Below are 20,181 nucleotides of genomic sequence, written 5' to 3'. Positions count from 1 at the left end.
CACATATGTGTGTGTAATGTTATTTATTTAAAAAAATGTTATAATGCAAAGGTGAGGAAAAATTCTACCCCCTAAATTTTTATATAAATAGTCTATAATTTGGTTTTTCAAAAATATTCCCTTGAATATTTCTAAACAAGTACTATATTAAAATGTTATTAAGATGCCAAAGCAGATTTATTTCTACAAATGTTACTCAAATAAGTAGAAATTTATAGACATTGAAGCATGACCACTATTACTTCATATTATGAATAAAAATTAATTTGAAATATGTCATTGATCTAAATATAAGAGCTAAAACAAAAAAATTCTGGGAAAGTTAAAAGCCAGTCTTTGGAGTCTTGTGCTGACAAATATTTTTTAAATAGGACACAAAAGCACAAATCAATCGCACATCTTTGCAGAAAATTCTACTGGACAGGAATGTCTTATATTAGGCATCAATAAAAAATACTCCCTGCACAAGTCCATCCTGCCACCTGTTTTTGTATAGTATGTGAGCTAAAAGTATTCACATTGAACAAATGCAAATAAGAAATAATATTTTTGAAACAAACATTTTATGGGAAATTTACATTTGTTTCTATAAAAATTGGAACATATCAATCCTCATTCATTTGCAGATTGTTTATGACTGCTTTCATGCTACAATAAGAGATGTCAAAAATTGCAACAGAAACCACATGGCCGGAAAAGTCTAAAATATTTACTATCTGGCCCATTACAGAAACAGTTTGCCAACTCCTATCTCAGACTATTATCTCCAGCTAGATAAATGGATCCAGCCTGTGACAGAAGAATATATATATCTGATTTGTAAAGAGGGTAGAATTGGCCACACAGTGCTGCATTTTTCTGTACTGGGCTATTCCATGAAGAAGGGATTCAATGGGTGATTCCCTTGGGCTCTGGCTTCTCAGGGCTCAAAAGACACCAGACACAGCATGAGTTGCCCTGCATGGGAGTGAATGAAGAACCTCATCAAATGCAGCATTTCCCCTCCAGCAGGTCACCAAAGCTGATGCAGTGAACTGGGGAGACTGGCAGCTCCTGCCTGATTCTTCAGTATATTTCTCATTTAATTAGTTATAGGAGAAGAAGTAAGTTTCATTACTATTACCCTCAGACCCTAATTTTGAGAAACAAAAATCTTCTCTGGTTACCTCCTGTGTTTGTGAAAACAGAGTGCATTGAAGTCTTTTTTCTTGTACTAAATCAGTGACCATTAAGGTAAGCTGCATAATCTCTCAGTAAATTATCAATTCTGTCTTCTTCAAAAGATGACATTAGTAATTGCAACCTTACCAATCTCATTGCTTTTTCCCCTTGAAAATACAAGTTTCAGTTATATTATTTTTTATTTCACTAATAATATGTATTGGTTTTAATTGGAAAAAGTAGGTTTGAGATGGCAACTGGAGTGTCTGGATAAATACAGAAACCATGTGATAGAACGCATTGTAAAACCACTGAGACAAAAATTGGTCTCAAGGTTCCAGAGGTAGGAGAAACTCAGAGAGCTAAGCTAACACTGACACTCAATTTTTGGCTGTCTTTGCATTACGTCCAATTCTGAATCATGACAACAGGTGTTATGTCATTATGACTGCCTATGGGAGAGGAATGAATATTTCTTTAAAGAATATAAACTTCCTTTGCAATTCTGCAATTTCTTATATATAACATCTGGTATTTAACCAAAATTTATCAGGCATTTCAAAGATACAACTAAGTTATCACAAGAAGAAAAGTGGGGAGAGGGAATGGCAATAAAAACAGACTCGCATTAGGAAACTTTTCTCGCCTAGTTTTATAAGGCTGGTATAATCTTAATATCAAAAATCTTGAAAATTCTGGGAAAGAAAATTATAAACTAAATCTCTTGTGAATGTAAACACTGAAGTCCTAAACAATATGAAGAAGGTCAGTTCATCTTTATGTGCATACTTATTTCTATTTAGTGAGGAATGTAAGCCCAATACATATAATCTGATGTTGTGTGGATATTTGTCCCCTCCAAATCTCATGTTGAAATGTGATTCCCAATGTTGGAGGTGGAGTCTGGTGGGAGGTATTTAGGACATGGGGATGAATTCTTCATAAGTGGCTTAAAGCACTTCCCATGATAATAAGTGAGTCCATATTCTGTTAGTTCACACACAAGCTGGTTGTTTAAAGTCACTTCTACCCCTTTTTCCCTTACACCCTCTCTTGCCATTTGACACGCTTGCTTCCCCTTCACCTTCTTCCATGATTGAAAGCTACCTGAAGTCCTCACTAGGAGGAGATGCCTGCTCCCATTATGCCTCTTGTACAGCCTGCAGAACCATGAGCCAAAATAAAACTCTTTTTAAATAAATTACCCAGCCAAAGATATTCCTTTATAGCAATGGAAATGGACTAACACACAATTGTATAAATAGATGCCCAGAATTGATTGATAAGATTTTATACACAATGGTGACATATATATATGACAGCAAACTTCTCTAATCTTATAAAAAAAAAATACCAAAATCTACTTCAAGCATCATTCTCGATATTGAAATGGAAAATTTCCACTGCTTCCTGCAGATTAGAAAGGAGAAACAAGGATCCACACTGACACCAATTCTATTCAATGCTCTCCTAGAAATTCTAGCCAATGCAATAATGAATGCAATAAAGAGGCATTAAGCCCATGAGAAATGGAACATAAGAAATAAAACAATATTAATCCAGATACATATAATGTACACAGAAATTACAATGAATCCAGAAATAAATTATGAACAGTGATTAGTAAAATTAGCAAAGTTGACAGATTAACATCATCAGAATGATAAAAACTAATTATGTTCCACAACAAAAATATTAATTATCTAGGGAAAACCAAAGACTTGAAAGCCATGACAACAAAATCACAACATTCCTGGGAAAATAAAAGAAACTCCAAATAAATTGGAAGCATAATTATATTGAGGAATAGAAAGACTCAACGTGTCAAGATTCAGTTCTTTCCAAACTGACTTACAAATTTAATGTCACCCTGACAGAAATTCCAGCCCAATGTTTTGGGAAATTGACAAACTAATACCTTTAAAATGTATTTGGAAATATAAGCACCTAAGAGTAGCCAAACCAATCTTGAAGAAAGATAATAAATCTGGAAAACACACACTGCCAGACACAAGGACCTGTTACAAAACTCTGTAGCCCCAAACTGGAAACAACAGAAAGTCCCATTAAACTGCCATACATATGAGTTATGCACTTCTCTCACCCGGTGATGGTAGAGGATAAGAATGATACTATGAATTTGGGGACTTCAAAAACATGAAGTTGCAGTGTAGGAGAAACAAACTTACCTTGGGAATGAGATAGTTTCTGAATTTAACATCACAGGTCACTGCATGGGGCAGGCTGGTGGGGAGGAGGTCAATGTATCTCTGGACCTCATGCACCACAGCATCTGTGTAGGGCATGTGGCTCCTGTCCTGCATGCAGGGGCTCCGGTTTCTGCCAATCACACGTTCAATCTCTTCCTGGACTTTAGCTGACAAGACACAAGTAAAAACTGATGGAAAAGGAGAAAAAATGGCACATTTGTTGTAGCAATTCAGGGGTACATGAATCATGATGAAGGTATCCAAACCTCATTATAAATTTAAATTATAGTGATGGAAGTATATGCAACCTTAAAGAGAGGACTGTTACAGATGCACAAATGTGTAACTGCTATAAAGTAGGCATTAAGAAAAATCTGTACACATGTAAGCAGAGAAAATTATCTTCAATAAAGGAAGGCAGGAAGAAATGAAAGAAGGAAGAGATGTCCACAAAACAACCAGAAAACAAATAACAAAAGGGCAGGGGTAAGTCCTTACTTGTCAATAATAACACTGAATGTAAATGGACTAAAATCTCCAATCAAAAGACATACTGACTGGATGGAAAAACAAGACCTATTAACTTGTCACCTAAAAGAAACACACTTCACTTATAAAGACACACATAGGCTGAAAATAAAGGAATAGAATGAGACAGTACCTGCCAATGGAAATGAACAAAAGAGCAGGAGTTACTATATTTAAAACAGACAAAGCAGATTTCAAAACAAAAACTATAAGAAGAGAAAAAGATCACTATTGGTAATAAAGCGGTCACCTCGGCAAGAAGATGGAACAATTTTATATATATATGCAACCAACAATGGAGCACCCAGATATATAAAAGAACTATAATTAGAACTAGAGAGAGATAGACCACAATACAATAATAGCTGGAGACTTCAAAATCCCACTTTCAGCATTGGACAGGGCATCCAGAGAGAAAATCAACAAGAAAACATTGAACTTCATCTGCACTATAGACCAAATGGATCTAATAGATATTTGCAGAATATTTTATCCAACTGCTACAGAATACACATTCTTTTCCACAGCACATGGATTGTTATCAAGAATTGACCATATGTTAGGTCACAAAACATATCTTAAAATATTCAAAGAAACTGAAATAATATCAAGCATCTTCTCTGACCACAATGTAATAAAACCAGCAATCAATAACAAGAGGAAATTTGGAAACTACACAAATAAATGGAAATTTAAAAATATGCTCATAAATGAACAGTGGGCCCATGAAGAGATTAAAAAGGAAATTGAAAATTTTCTTGAAACAAATGATAATGGAAACACAACATACCAAAACCTAGGGGCTACAGCAAGACCACTACTAAGAGGGAAGTTTATAGCTACAAGAGCTTATATCAAAAATGGAGAAAAATTGACAAGTAAACAATCTAATGATGCATCCTAAAGAACTAGAAAAGCAAAAGTAAATTAAACCCAAAGTTAGTAGAAGAAAAGGAATAATAAAGATCAGAGCAGAAGTAAAATTTAAATGAAGAAAACAAAACAAAAGATCAATGAAACAAAAAGTTGCTTTTTTGATAAGTTAAACAAAATTGACAAACCTTTAGCCAGAATAAGGAAAAAAAAAAAAGATTCAAATAAATAGAAACAAATTAAAAAGTAGGCATTACAACTGATTCTGCAGAAATTCAAAGAATTATTAGTGGTTACTATCAGCAACTATATGCCAATAAATTGGAAAATCTACAAGAAATGGACAAATCCCTAGACAAATATGACCCATCGAGATTGAACCAGGAAGAAATCCAAAACCTAAACATGCAATGACCAGTACCAAGATCAAACAAAAAATAAAAAGTATCCCAGTAAAGAAAATCCCAAGACTGGCTAGCTTTACTGCTGATTTTTACCAAACATTTAAAGAACTAATACCAATCCTACTCAAACTATTCCAAAAAATAAAGGCAAATAGAACACTTCCAAACTCATTCCATGAGGCCAGTATTACCCTGATACCAAAATCAGACTAAGACACATCAAGAAAACAAAACTACAGGCCAATACACCTGATGAACACTAATGCAAAAATCTTCAACAAAATGCGAGCAAACCAAATTCAGCAATACAATAAAAAGGTCATTCACAATGACCAAGTGGGATTTATCCCTGGGATGCAAGGATGGTTCAACATGTGCAAATCAAGCAGTGTGATACATCATATCAAAAGAATGAAGGATAAAAACCATATGATCATTTCAGTTGATGCTTTAAAAGGATTTGATAAAATTTAACATCCTTTCCTCATACAAATTCATGAAAAATAACTTGAGATAGAAGAAACATACCTCAACATAAAAAAGCTATATGGGAGACACACAACTAGTACTATACTGAATGGGGAAAATGGAAAGTCATTCCTCTCAGATCAGAAACAAGACAAGGATGCCCACTGTCACCATTGTTATTCATCATAATACTGGATGACCTAGCAAGAGCAATCAGACAAGAGAAAGATATAAAGGCTATCCAAAATGGAAAGGAAGAAGTCAAAATATCCTTGTGTGCAGATGATATAACCTTATACTAGGAAAAAACCTAAAGCTTCCGCAAGATAATTATTAGAACTGAAGAACAAATTCAGTAAAGTTGAAGGATACAAAATCAATATAAAGATCAGTAGTGTTGTTATATGCCAACAATGAACAAAAAGAAAAAGAAATTTAAAAAGTAATCCCATTTACACTAGCCATACATAAAATTAAATACTTAGGAATTAATTTAACCAAAGAACTGAAAGATCTCTATAATGAAAACTATAAAACACTGAGGAAAGAAATTTAAGAGGACACAAATAGAAAAATATTTCATGTTCATGGATTGGAAAAATCAACATTGTTAAAGTGCCCATACTATCAAAACAATCTACAGTTTCAATAAAATCCCTATCAAAATATCAATGGCATTCTTCAAAGAAATAGCAAAAATAAATCCTAAAATTTATATGGACCCACAAAAGACCCAGAATAGTCAGAACTGTCCTAAGCAAAGAGAACAAAATTGGAAGAATCACATTATCTCACTTCAAATTATACTACAGAGTTATGCTAACTAAAACAGCATGGTACAGACATAAAAATAAACACATGGAGCAATGGAACACAATAGAGAATCCACAAACAATTTCACATACCTAGAATGAACTCATTTTTGACAAAGGTGCTGATATGGTTTGGCTGTGTTCCCAGCCCAAATCTCATCTTGAATTGTAATAATCCCCACAAGCCAAGGGTGAGGCCAGGTGGGGATAATTGAATCATGGGCGTGGTTTCTTCCATACTTTTCTCATGGTAGTGAATGAATCTCACAACATCTCATGGTTTTATAAATGGAAGCTCCCCTGCAAAGCTCTCTGCCTGCTGCCATGTAAGACGCGACTTTTCTCCTCATTCACCTTCCGCCATGATTGTGAGGCCTCCCCAGCCATGTGGAACTGTGAGTCCATTAAACGTCTTTCCTTTATAAATTACCCAGTCTTGTGTTGGCTTTATTAGAAGCATGAGAACAGACTAACGCAGGTGCCAAGAACGTACACTGAGGGAAAGACAGTCTCTTGAATAAACGTGCTGGGAAAATTTAATATCCTACACAGAAGAATGAAACTGAACTCATATCTCTTGCCATATAAAAAAATCAACTCAAAATCAATTAAAGACTTAAATCTTAGACCTCAAACTCTGAAATTAATATAGGAAAACACTAGGAAAAATCTCCAGGACATTGGTCTAGGCAAAAATTTCTTGAGCAATACCCTACAAACACAGGCATTCAAAGCAAACATGAACAAATGGGATCACATCAAGTTAAAAAGCTTCTGCACAGCCAAAGATACAATCAACAAACGGAAGAGACAATCACAGAATGGAGAAAAATGTTTGCAAACTATTCATCTGACAAGAGATTAATAACCAGAATATATAAGAAACTCAAGCAACTCTATAGAAAAAAAATATGCTAATCCAATCCAAAAGTGGGCAAAAGATTTGAATAGGTGTTTCTCAAAAGAAGACATAAAAAAAAAAAAAAAAAGACATATAAATGGGTAAGAGGCATACAAAAAGGTGGTCAACACCACTGATCATCAGAGAAATATAAATCAAAACTACAATGAGATGTCATCTCATTCCAGTTAAAATGTCTGATATCCAAAGACAGGCAATAAGAAATGCTAGTGAGGATGTGGAGATAAGTGGACCCTTGTATAGTGTTGGTGGGAATGTAAATTAGTATGACCAGTACGGAGAGCTGTTTGAATATTCCTCACATAACTAAAAATAAAGCAACCATATGATCCAACAACCCTACTGCTGAGTATATACCCAAAAGAAAGGACATAAGTACATCGAAGAAGTATCTGCACTCTTATGTTTGTTGCACCACTGTACACAATAGCTAAGACTTTGAAACAACTTTAATATGCATCAACAGACAAATGTATAAAGAAAATGTAGTACCTATACACAATGCAGTTCTATTCAGTCATAAAAAGAATGAGATTCACTCATTTGCAACAACATGAAGGGAACTGGAGATCATTATGTTAAGTGAAATAAGCCAGGCACAGAAAGATAAACATAGCATGTTCTCACTTATCTGTGGGATCTAAAAACAAAAGAATTGAACTAATGGACATAAAGTATAGAAGCATGGTTACCAGAGACTCGAAAGGGTAGTGGGGGCTGGGAGGGGAGGTGGGGATGAATAAGACCTACTATATGGTAGCACAACAGGGTGACTATAGTCAATAATAACTTAATTGTACATTTTAAAATAACTTAAAGAATGCAATTGAATTGTTTGTAACTCAAAGAATAAATGCTTGAGGGGATACACCATTCTCCATGGCATGCTTATTTCACATTGCACGCCTGTATCAAAACATCTCATGTACCCCCAAACATATTAATATATACTACTATGTACCCATAAAAATTAAAAAAGATAAAAGATGAAAAATCTGTATATACATATACATTAGTATATATGAAAATTAATACAAATAAAAATAATAAAATGTTTGCAAACATAAAGTAAGCATATAATTTAGTCATGAAATTACTGTCTTGGAAAAAAACAGGGATTAATTTCATATCAAAATAACATGTTGCTTAAACATTTAATTATACTATCAGATTTATGCATATATGTGACTGTATTTGTGCATCTATGTGTGGGAGGGGTTGCAAATTGCAATGGTATACTCTTCATTCTCACACTTTCCAAATTCACCATTTTCAACATTCTGGCAGCTTCTTCTGAACATACATTCACATTTTTAAATAAAGACTCTGTTTCTATTTCTTACTTATCTTTTTGTGGATTGTATTAATAATTTTTTATTATGAGAGATGAGAATTTTAATCTTCAACTCTATAGAAAATAATCTAATAATCCAATCTAAAAGTGGGCAAAAGATTTGAATAGATGTTTCTCAAAAGAAGACATTTAAATGGGTAACAGGCATACAAAAAGGTGATCAACACCACCGATCATCAGAGAAATATAAATCAAAATTACAACGAGATGTCGTCTCCCTCCAGTGAAAATGGCTGATATCCAAAGACAGGCAATAAGAAATGCTAGTGAGAATGTGGAGATAAGTGGACCCTCATACAATGTTGGTGGGAATGTAAATTAGTATGACCACTATGGAGAGCTGTTTGAATGTTCCTCAAAAAACTAAAGCAACCATATGATCCAACAACCCTACTGCTGGGTATATACCCCCCATAAAAGGAAATAAGTATATTGAAGAGACATCTGCATTCTTATGTTTGTTGCAGCACTGTTTACAATAGCTAAGACTTCAAAACAACCTAAATATCCATCAACAGACAAATGGATAAAAAAAACATAGTACATATACACAATGTAGTTCTATTCAGCCACAAAAAGAATGAGATTCAGTGGTTTGCAACAACATGAAGGGAACTGGAGATCATTACTTTAAGTGAAATAAGCCAGGCACAGAAAGACAAATATAGCATATTCTCACTTATTTGTGGGATCTAAAAATAAAATAATTGAACGAATGGACATAAAGTGTAGAAGGATGGTTACCAGAGACTCGAAAGTGTAGTGGGGGGTGGGAGGGGAGGTGGGGATGAATAAGACCTACTCTATGATAGCACAACAGGGTGACTATAGTCAATAATAATTAAATTGTATACTTTAAAATAACTTAAAGAGTGTAACTGAATTGTTTGTAACTCAAAAAATAAATGCTTAAGGGGATAGATACCGCATTTTCCATGACATGCTTATTTCACATTGCATACCTGTATCAAAACATCTCATGTACCCCCAAACATATTTATACCTACTATGTACCCATAAAAATTAAATAAGATAAAAGATGAATCTGTGTATAAATTATACATTAGTATATATAATAATACAAATAAAAATAATAAAATGTTTGAAAACATAAAGTAAGCATATAATTTAGTCATGAAATTGGTGTCTTGAAAAAAACAGGGATTAATTTCATATCAAAATAACATATGTTGCTTAAACATTAAATTATACTCTCAGATTTATGCATATATATGACTGTATTTCTGTATCTGTGTGTGGCAAGGGTCGCAAATTGCAATGGTTTGCAATTTGCACACTTTCCAAATCCACCATTTTGAACATTCTAGCAGCTTCTTCTGAACATACATTCACATTTTTAAATAAAGACTCTGTTTCTATTTCTTACTTATCCTTTTGTAGATTATATTTAATAATTTTTATTATGAGAGATGAGAATTTTAATCTCTATCTTCACCTCATATTTGAACATACCCACAGATAGACATACTCACTTTTTCACATGCTTTTTTCCAGAATAATTTAGATGACAATTTTTATGATATCAGTATTCATTGCTTACATCATTCTGACTACACAAATATGGTTCTCTGGTAAGACGGCTATGATTAAATTATATTTTTAGTACTTTCCTGGGCTTAACCATGTCTCTATTTCAATTTGTAATTTTCTGTTTCCCAAGTTAGAATTATTTACAAATGTTCAGGCAGATGTTTGAACCTCTTTTTTAGTTATTGGAAACTCCTATAAAATCTGTCACAGCTCTTGTTCTTGCTGTCTCCTCTCACTTCTGAATTATCCACCAGGTCCATCCTGAAGTAGTTCTTTTCTAGGTCTGGTGCTACGCAGCCTCCCTGACACTCTCATTCTCCTATGTGGGGTTTCCTGGTTGCTGGAGCTCAGGACATTCTCTAACTAGGTTTCAGGCATTTGAATGAAGTGCATTCTCCAACATTTTTCTGAGAAAGGGAAAATAGAAGGTAAAATTTTTGGCAAACATGCAAGTCTGAAAACACCCTATTTCTATTAATATACAAGATAATATTAATAGTTCTTGAGAATTCTGAATCCTAATTCTTTCACTATAACCTGGTATAGCTCTGAAAGTTTTTGTGATTTTCCATTTAATTCTCATGTCCTGAAATTCCATAACCCTGGGTCTAGCAGTATATGTTTTCATTTCATTCACTCTGTTGGATATTGAAGATAATTTTCTGTTAAGATGGCAAAAGAAAAATGTCATTTCTCTAGATCAGTTCCCTTTCTGTGGGATAAAGCTAGCTTCTGAATTTTAGGAAGCAAGATGAATAAAAGAGCTAAGAGTCTTTGAATTCAAGGAGCAGATCCGTACCAAATCTGCCTTTCAAGCCTACACCTCATGCCTTTTCTGGAACTTCCCTGTGTCCCTGAGTACAGGGCTTCTTAAACTCAGTTTCTCTAGAGAATAAGCCTCCTTTTCCGTGTGGGAGAAAATTAGTTACCTGATGAAAAGAGTTGTGGAGGAAATGTAGGCAGGGAGAGCCTCCTTTTTCAGTCTCATTCTCCACCATCTTTGACTCTTGGTACTTCCAAATACCAGTTGGGGGGATTTAAGGGACACTGATTAACTTTTCGTCCTTGATAAATTTTTCTCTTCTGACTATTTGGTTACAGGTTTATCCTCTGTGTACAGATTTATCATTCCTCTATATGCTCTCTGTGTTTTAGAAATTTGTTAAAGTCTTCTTGACTATCTCCTGTACTCTTCCTACATTAAAGGACCTCAATGTCTAATATCCAAAATCTATAAAAAATGTAAACAAATCAACAAGCATTAAACAAAAAAATCAATTAAAAATGGGCAAAGGACATGAACAGGCACCTCTCAAAATGTGACATACAAGAAGCCAACAAATATATTTAAAAATGCTCAACATCACTAATCACCAGAGAAATGCAAATCAAAATCACAATGAGGTACCATCTCACACCAGTCAGAATAACAATTATTAATATTAAAAAGTCCAAAAACAACAGATGCTGGTGAAGTTGCAGAGAAGTGGAAATACTTTTACACTGTTGGTGGGTATGCAAACTAGTTCAGTCACTGTGGAAACCAGTTTGGATATTTCTGAAAGAACTTAAAATAGGCCTACCAGTTGACCCAGCAATCCCACTAGGGAGTATATGCCCCAGAAATATTTATTATCTCAAAAAGACACACACCTCACTATGTTCACTGTAGTGCTTTTCACAATAGCAAAGAAATGGAATCCACTTATGTGCTCATCAACATTGGATTGTACAAGGAAAATGTGGTAAATAGACACTGATATGGTTAGGCTGGGTCCCTACCCAAATCTCATCTTGAATTCTAGCTCCCATAATTCCCACATGTCATGGGAGGGACTCATTGGGAGGTAATTTAATCACGGAGGCCAGACTTTCCCATGCTATTTTCATGATAGTGAATAAGTCTCTATCAGAGACTTATTGTGAGGCCTTTCCAGCTGTGTAGAATTGAGAGTCCATTAAACCTCTTTCCTTTACCCCGTCTCAGGTATGTCTTTATTAGCAGCATGAGAACAGACTAATACATACACAATGAAATGTTATGCCATCATAAGAAAGAACAAAAATTATGTTTTTTGCAGGACAATAGATGAAGTGGGAGGCCATTATCCTAAGCAATCTAACACAAGAACAGAAAACCAAATACCACATGTTCTCACTTATAAGTGGGAGGTAAACACTGAATACACAAGAACTTAAAGATGGGAACAATAGACACTGAGGATCACTAGATGGGGGAGGGAAGGAAGGGATGTGGGCTGAAGAACCATCTACTGGGTAATATGTTTACTGATCAGTGTGATGGAATAGCTGGGACCCCAAGCCTCAGTGTTACACAACTTACGTATGGAACAAACCTGTATTTGTACCCTTTAATTTATAATAAAAGGTGAAAAAAAATCATCTAGAACTCAATAGGCTAGTAACTGTTCAAAAAAAGGCCTAATTCTTATTCGTAATTGGCTTATTGTCATTTCAATGGGGGATACTGACATAGGAGAAAAAAAGAATATTTCTTATGTGCAGCATAACCGAAAGTCCCTAAAAGTAAATTTCTAAAGTAAAGTTGTTCATAAAAGGTAAAATTATTGCCTCCTTTAAAAAAAATCTTATTTTGTCCAACACCAATTACATGGAAATTGTCTCAGGTACATATTCTGCCTAAATGGAACATTCTTTAGGTAACTCTTCTAGTAAACAGAATTACCTTTCTTACGAATCTAACTTTTTAGAGTACTTATCGGACTAGGAATTTTCTCAGGCAGACTCGCTACATTTCTAGGATTACCATTTATCCTTCAATAAGGAGAGTTTCCAGTTTCCCTACTCCAGCATTCAAACCTGAAATTTTGAGAATGAGAAGAGTTATCTTCAAGAATATACTTGCTATTTAAAATGGCCTTCTCATAATAAAACCAACATGCAATCTCAGGCCAATTTATCTTGTCTCTTCCTGCCAGAAATCGTTGTCTATGAAATCCAGACATGCTGGACCAGAGCTCTATTGCTTTTGCCACTGCCATGCTGTCTTCATTTCTCTCAGTTATCTTCCTCTACCGTGCAAAGATAACCTTTTATATTTTCTTTTTCTGTTTTTTTCTTTCTGAGACAGAGTCTCACTCTGCTGCCCAGGCTGTAGTGCAGTGGCAAAATCTTGACTCACTACAGCCTCCGTCACCTGGGTTCAAGCGATTACGGTGCCTCAGCCTCCTGAGCAGCTGGGATTACAGCCGTGTGCCACGATGCCTGGCTAAATTTTATATTTTTATTAGAGATGGGGTTTGGCCATGTTAGCCAGGATGGTCTTGAACTCCTGGCTTCAAGTGATCCACCCACCTCAGCCTCCCAAACTACTGGGATTACAAGTGTGAGCCACCATACCAGGACAATATATCCCATTTTAATTACCATTAGTTTGGAACATATTACAGCTGGAAGCACAGAAATTTAAATAATGAAGCTCCTCTAGGAGAATCATGAAGGAGGACACTAGCAACACCTTCCCAACATCTTTTCCGAAAACCAATTTACTCATTATCTGTGATCATACCTGTGACCTCTGGGTGCTTCAGCAGGAGAAGGAGAGCATATCTCAGGGTTGTGCTTGTCGTCTCTGTCCCAGCTGCAAACAAGTCAACTGCAGCGTTTTCCAAGTTTTCAATAGTAAATTCAGACTGTTGGTTGTGCTTTTCCTAGGAATGATTTAATGCAATTATCTGACAAATTATTTACCAGCATATTTGATTACAGTGAGTTCAAAATTACTCACATTGTTATATAGTTACCAACATAGAAACTAGAAAGCATACTACTAGAAAAAAATACTGTATGGTGTAGTAGAAGCTGTAGACCAACTTGCCCAAGTTTTATTTCCTACCCCCTTGTTCCATGCCTGCCTTAAAAATTCCATTCATCAGGCTCTTTGCAGTTAGCTGAGTCACACAGCATAGTTTTTTGCCAAAAAATATAAGCAGAAGGTCTCTAGGTCCACTTCTTCTATTTCCTCTTTCATACCCAAAACACAAATGTGAAGTAGGAGGTAGAGTAGACTCCATCCTGGGATTTAATCATGAAAATGAAGGTCTGTATACTAAATTTAGTGGGAAAAAGGAAGGCCCTTGACTCTCTACTGCTTTGGGGCTGCTATATTATCCCTAGATTGCCCCACTGTGAGATTCCCTGTATTTGAGATAAGTAAAGACATTATGTGTTAAAGTCATTATTACCTGTAGACAACTGCAAACTAATAAAAAAAGTAAATTAGGGCCATATCATTAGATACTGTGAGCCTGAATCAAGAGTCTGCAATTACCTTCTTCTGTCAGAAAGGTACATGGACTCAATATTGCCTCCGGATTCATTACAAAGTTGAAATTTTGTAAAAACCAATATGAAAAAAGCAATATGACAGCAAAACGTAGGATAAATCATAGAGAAAGAGAATGGGTTTGCAATGACAAGATGGGCCCACACTATTATAATCTAGATGGGAGGCAACAGAAAACTTGTTCTAGGATGCAGTAGTGCAGGAATAAATAAAAAATATACAAAGTGAAGAGAAAGGACAATCATGAAGATGGAGAATAAAGCAATTAATTGTCACAGGGGATAAAGGAGAGATTAAGGGTAATGCATATGCCAAGGCTCAGAGGCTGGAGTTCTCATAAATTGGAAGTTGGAAGAAAGAAAGCAATGGATAAGGAATACTTAGTTGAAAGAGATCATCAATATACAAAACATATTACTTTTTAACAAGTCCCTAGGCCAGTAATAAATTAATGATGCTTTTAGAGTCTCCAAGTGACATGTGTCATATTGAATATTGTGTAATCAACACCACTGAAATAGACTAGATCCACTCAACATGTCTACTAACTAGAGGAAGACAATCCTCTCCCTTGGTAACATCAGCTTCATACAGTTTTCTAAGCTTGTCATGTTAAAAATTATTCTTAAGTAAGAACAGTGCACTCACGAAACCAGTATTAACATTTCCATCTGTTGATTTGAGCTTGGTTATTTAGCAGTTGTGTGCCTATCCTATCTTATTAATGATAGTAGCCATATTCTACTTGCTGTGCTCAAATCTAAAGAGCACCCCTTCTATGTCAGAGGCAGGCCAGGGCATTGTCCTGCACCTCACCCACAGAAACAGACTCACAGCTACAACTCAGTCTGTGGGCTTCAGCTGCTAGAGTGTGCTACAGAGTCATAGATCTTGGCTTTGTGGGCAATCTACATTCAACTCTGCCTGAGAGTGAATCTGCACCCCAAGACCCAGGTGTCACAATACATGTTTAAAAGACCCTGAGTCTAGAATGATGACTCTATGACAATTTCACGGACCTGTATTTGTAACCAAGCACCAATGCAGCTGCGCATATGCCATGTCAGAGCTAACACCAAAAGGAATCCCTTAGGCTAAGTCACTCCAATTTTAGGAAAATAAAAATAGGAGGATGCCCAAATACTTTGACACCAAGGACATTAACAACCTACACTACTTCTGATGCTGCTGCAAACTTCCATAGCCTAGGCCACTGAGGCACCCAAAATTATTGCTGATGTTGACCATGGCTAGAGAAATTACACAGATACTATCACACTGCATCTATTCAAAAACTGAGTTACCCACTCTTCATTACCTGCACACAAACACTCAACTTCAGATAAAAGTCTTTATCTATGAAATCCACTCTAGAAACTGGAATAGCCATTGTCCCACCACATGCATAGACATCAATGCAGGGACACAACATGAAAAATCAAGAAATATGACACCACCAAAAAGACATAATAACTTTCAAATAATAGAACTTGATGAAAATCAAATCAACAAATATTCAAAAAAGGAATTAAAAATAATTACCTTGAAGAAACTTAATAATGGGGGTGGCTGGCAAGATGGTCGAATCGGAAGAGTTTCAATCTGCAGCTCCCAGCAAGATCAACAAAGAAGGCAGGTTATTCCTGCATTTCCAACTGAATTACCCAGCTCTTCTCATTGGGACTGTTTAGATGGTGCAGCCCACAGAGGGCAAGTCAGAGCAGGGTGGAGCATCACCTCATCCGGGAACCCCAAAGGGTCAGGGAACTCCCCCCACCCAGCCAAGAGAAGCAGCGAGGAATTGTGTCATGAAGAATAGTGCACTTTAAGTTTTCCCGTGGTCTTCGCAACCTGCAGACCAGGAGATTCCCTCAGATGACAACACTGCAAGGGCACTCGGTTTCAAGTACAAAACTGGGGAGCCATTTGGACAGACTCCGAGCTAGCTGCAGGAGATTTTTTTCATACCCCAATGGCACCTGGAACGCCAGAGAGACAGAACTTTTCACTCATCTGGAAAGGGGGTTGAAGCCAAAGAGCCAAGTGGTCTTGCTCAGGAGATCCCATCCCCATGGAGCCCAGCAAGCTAAGATCCACTGGCTTGAAATTCTCACTGCCAGCACAGCAGTCTGAAGTTTACCTGGGATGCACCAGTTTGGTGGGGGAAGGGGCATCCGCCATTACTGAGGCTTGAGTAGGTAATTTTTCCCTCACAGTGTAAACAAAATGGCTGGGAAGTTGGACTGGCCAGAGCCCATTGCAGCTCAGCAAAGCAGCTGTAACCAGACTGCCCCTCTAGGTTCCTCCTCTCTGGGCAGGGCATCTCTGAAAAAAAAGCAGCAGCCCCAATCAGGGGCTTATAAGTAAAACTACCATCCCATTGGGGCAGAGCACCTGGGGGAAGGGGCAACTGTGGGCGCAGCTTCAGCAGACTTAAACATTCTGGCGTGCTGACTCTGAAGAGAGCAGCAGATCTACCAGCACAGTGCCTGAGCTCTACTAAAGGAAACACTGCCTCCTCAAGTGGGTCCCTGACCCCGTGGCTCCTAATGGGAGACACCTCCAAGCAGGGGTTAACAGACACCTCAGAAAGGAGAGCTCTTGCTGGCATCTGGTGGGTGCCCCAATGAGACAAACTTCCAGAAGACGGAAGAGACAGCAATCTTTGTTGCTCTGCAGCTTCCACTGGTGATACCCAGGCAAACAGGGTCTGGAGTTGACCTCCAGCAAACCCCAGCAGACTTGCAGCAGAAGGGCTTGACTGTTAGAAGGAAAGCTAACAAACAGAAAGCAACAGCATCAACACCAACTAAAAGGATGTCCACACAAAAACCCCATCTGAAGGTCACCAACATCAAAGACCAAAGGTAGATAAATCAATGAAGATGAGGAAAAACCAGTACAAAAAGACTGAAAATTCAAAAAAAAACAGAACACCTCTTCTCCTCCAAAGAATCACAACTCCTCACCAGCAGGGAACAAAACTGGACAGCGAATGAGTTTGATGAATTGACAGAAGTAGGGTTCAGAAGGCGGGTAATAACAAACTTCTCTGAGAGAAAGGAGTATATTCTAACCCAATGCAAGGGAGCTAAGAACCTTGAAAAAAGGTTAGACAAATGGCTAGCTTGAATAACCAGGTTACAGAAGAACATAAATGACCTGATGGAGCTGAAAAACAAAGCACAAGAACTTCATGAATCATACATAAGTATGAATAGCTGAATTGATCAAGTGGAAGAAAGGATATCAGAGATTAAAGATCAACTTAATGAAATAAAGCCTAACACAAGATTGGAGGAAAAAAAATGAAAAGAAATACACAAAGCCTCCAAGAAATATGAGACTATGTGAAAAAACCAAACCTACGTTTGATTGGTGTACCTGAAATTGATGGGGAAAGGGGAACCAAGTTGGGATACACTTTTCAGGATATTATCCAGGAGAACTTCCCCAACCTAGCAAGACAGTCCAACATTCAAATTCAGAAAAAACAAAGAATACCACAAAGATACTTCTTGAGAGGAGTAACCCCAAGACACATAACTGTCAGATTCACCAAGGTTGAAATGAAGGAAAAAATGCTAAGGGCAGCCAGAGAGAAGGGTCGGGTTACCCACCGAGGGAATCTCACTAGACTAACAGTGGATCTCTCTGCAGAAACCCTACAAGCCAGAAGAGAGTGGGGGCCAATATTCAACCTTCTTAAAGAAAAGAATTTTCAACCCAGAATTTTATATCCAGTCAAACTAAGCTTCAAAGTGAAGAAATAAAATAAAATCCTTTATAGAAAAGCAAATGCTGAGAGATTTTTGTCACCACCAGGCCTGCCTTACAAGAGCTCCTGAAGGAAACACTAAATATGGAAACGAAAAACCAGAACCAGCTACTGTAAAAACATACCAAATTGTAAAGGCTATCAACACTATAAAGAAACTGCATCAACTAATGGGCAAAATAACCAGCAGGCGTAATAATGACAGGATCAAATTTACACATAACAACATTAACCTTAAATGTAAATGGACTAAATGCCCCAGTTAAAAGACACAGACTGGCAAATTGGACAAAGAGTCAAGACCCATCAGTGTTCTGCATTCAGGAGACACATCTCATGTGCAAAGACACACCAAGGCTCAAATAAAAGGGATGGAAGAAGATTTACCAAGCAATTAGAAAGCAAAAAAAAAAAAAAAAAAGAAAAGGCAGGGCTTGCAATCCTAGTCTCTCATAAAACAGACTTTAAACCAACAAAGACTAAAGAAACAAAGAAGGGCATTACATAATGGTAAAGGGATCAATGCAACAAGAAGAGCTAACTATCCTAAATGTATATGCACCCAATGCAGGAGCGCCAATATTCATAAAACAAGTTCTTAGAGACCTACAAAGAAACTGAGACCCACACACAATAATAATGTGAGAATTTAACACCCCATTGTCAAAATTAGACAGATCAATGAGACAGAAAATTAACAAGGATATTCAGGACTTGAACTCAGCTCTGGACCAAGAGGACCTAATAGACATCTACACAACTCTCTACCCCAAATCAACAGAATATACATTCTTCTCAGCGTCACACTGCACTTATTCTAAAATCAGCCACATAATTGAAAGTAAAACACTCATCAGCAAATGTAAAAGAACAGAAATCGTAACAAACAGTCTCTCAGACCACAGTGCAATCAAATTAGAACTCAGGATTAAGAAACTCACTCAAAACTGCACAACTATGTGGAAACTGAACAACCTGCTCCTGAATGACTACTGGGTAAATAACAAAATGAAGTCAGAAATAAAGATGGTTTTTGAAACCAATGAGAACAAACACACAATGTACCAGAATCCCTGGGACACAGCTAAAACAGGGCTTAGAGGAAAATTTAGAGCACTAAATGCCCACAGGAGAAAGCAGGAAAGATCTGAAATGAACACCCTAACATCACAATTAAAAGAACTAGAGAAGCAACAGCAAACAAATTCAAAAGCTCACAGAAGACAAGAAATAACTAAAATCAGAGCAGTATTGAAGAAGATAGAGATGTGAAAAACTCTTCAAAAACTTAATGCATCCAGGAGCTGGTTTTTTGCTAAGATTAACAAAATAGATAGGTTACTAGCCAGACTAATAAAAAAGAAAAGAGAGAAGAATCAAATAGACACAATAAAAAATGATAAAGGGGTTATTACCACTGACCCCACAGGAATACAAACTACCATCAGAGAATACTGAAAACACCTCTATGCAAATAAACTGTGAAATCTAGAATAAATGGATAAATTCCTTCCCATATACACTCTTCCAAGATTAAACCAGGAAGAGAAAACCAAACACCACATATTCTCACCTATAAGTGGGAGTGGAACAATGAGAACACACAGGCACAGGGAGGGGAAAATCACACACCAGGGTCTGTCGAGAGGTTGGGGGAATAGGGGAGGGATAGCATTAGGAGAAATACCTAATGTAGATGATGGATTGTTGGGTGCAGCAAACCACCACGGCATATGTATACCTATGTAACAAACCTGCATGTTCTGCACATGCATCCCAGAACTTAAAATGCA

General features: G+C 36.7%; 1 protein-coding gene across 1 annotated transcript in view; it reads right to left on the bottom strand.

Moving 5' to 3' along the window:
• LOC100997824 (cytochrome P450 2C9) overlaps positions 1–20,181 on the bottom strand; it is a 41,260-nt gene that overhangs the window by 4,711 nt on the left and 16,368 nt on the right. The window contains exons 6-7 of the mRNA XM_031652615.1: positions 13,834–13,975; positions 3,351–3,538 (exon numbers count right to left, since the gene is read on the bottom strand). Coding sequence (XP_031508475.1) covers positions 3,351–3,538; positions 13,834–13,975 — 330 coding nt within the window. The remainder of the gene's footprint in view (positions 1–3,350; positions 3,539–13,833; positions 13,976–20,181) is intronic.

Source organism: Papio anubis, chromosome 11, assembly GCF_008728515.1.
Source record: "Papio anubis isolate 15944 chromosome 11, Panubis1.0, whole genome shotgun sequence".
Taxonomy (NCBI): Eukaryota; Metazoa; Chordata; class Mammalia; order Primates; family Cercopithecidae; genus Papio; species Papio anubis.
This window is presented reverse-complemented; position numbering and strand designations above follow the sequence as displayed.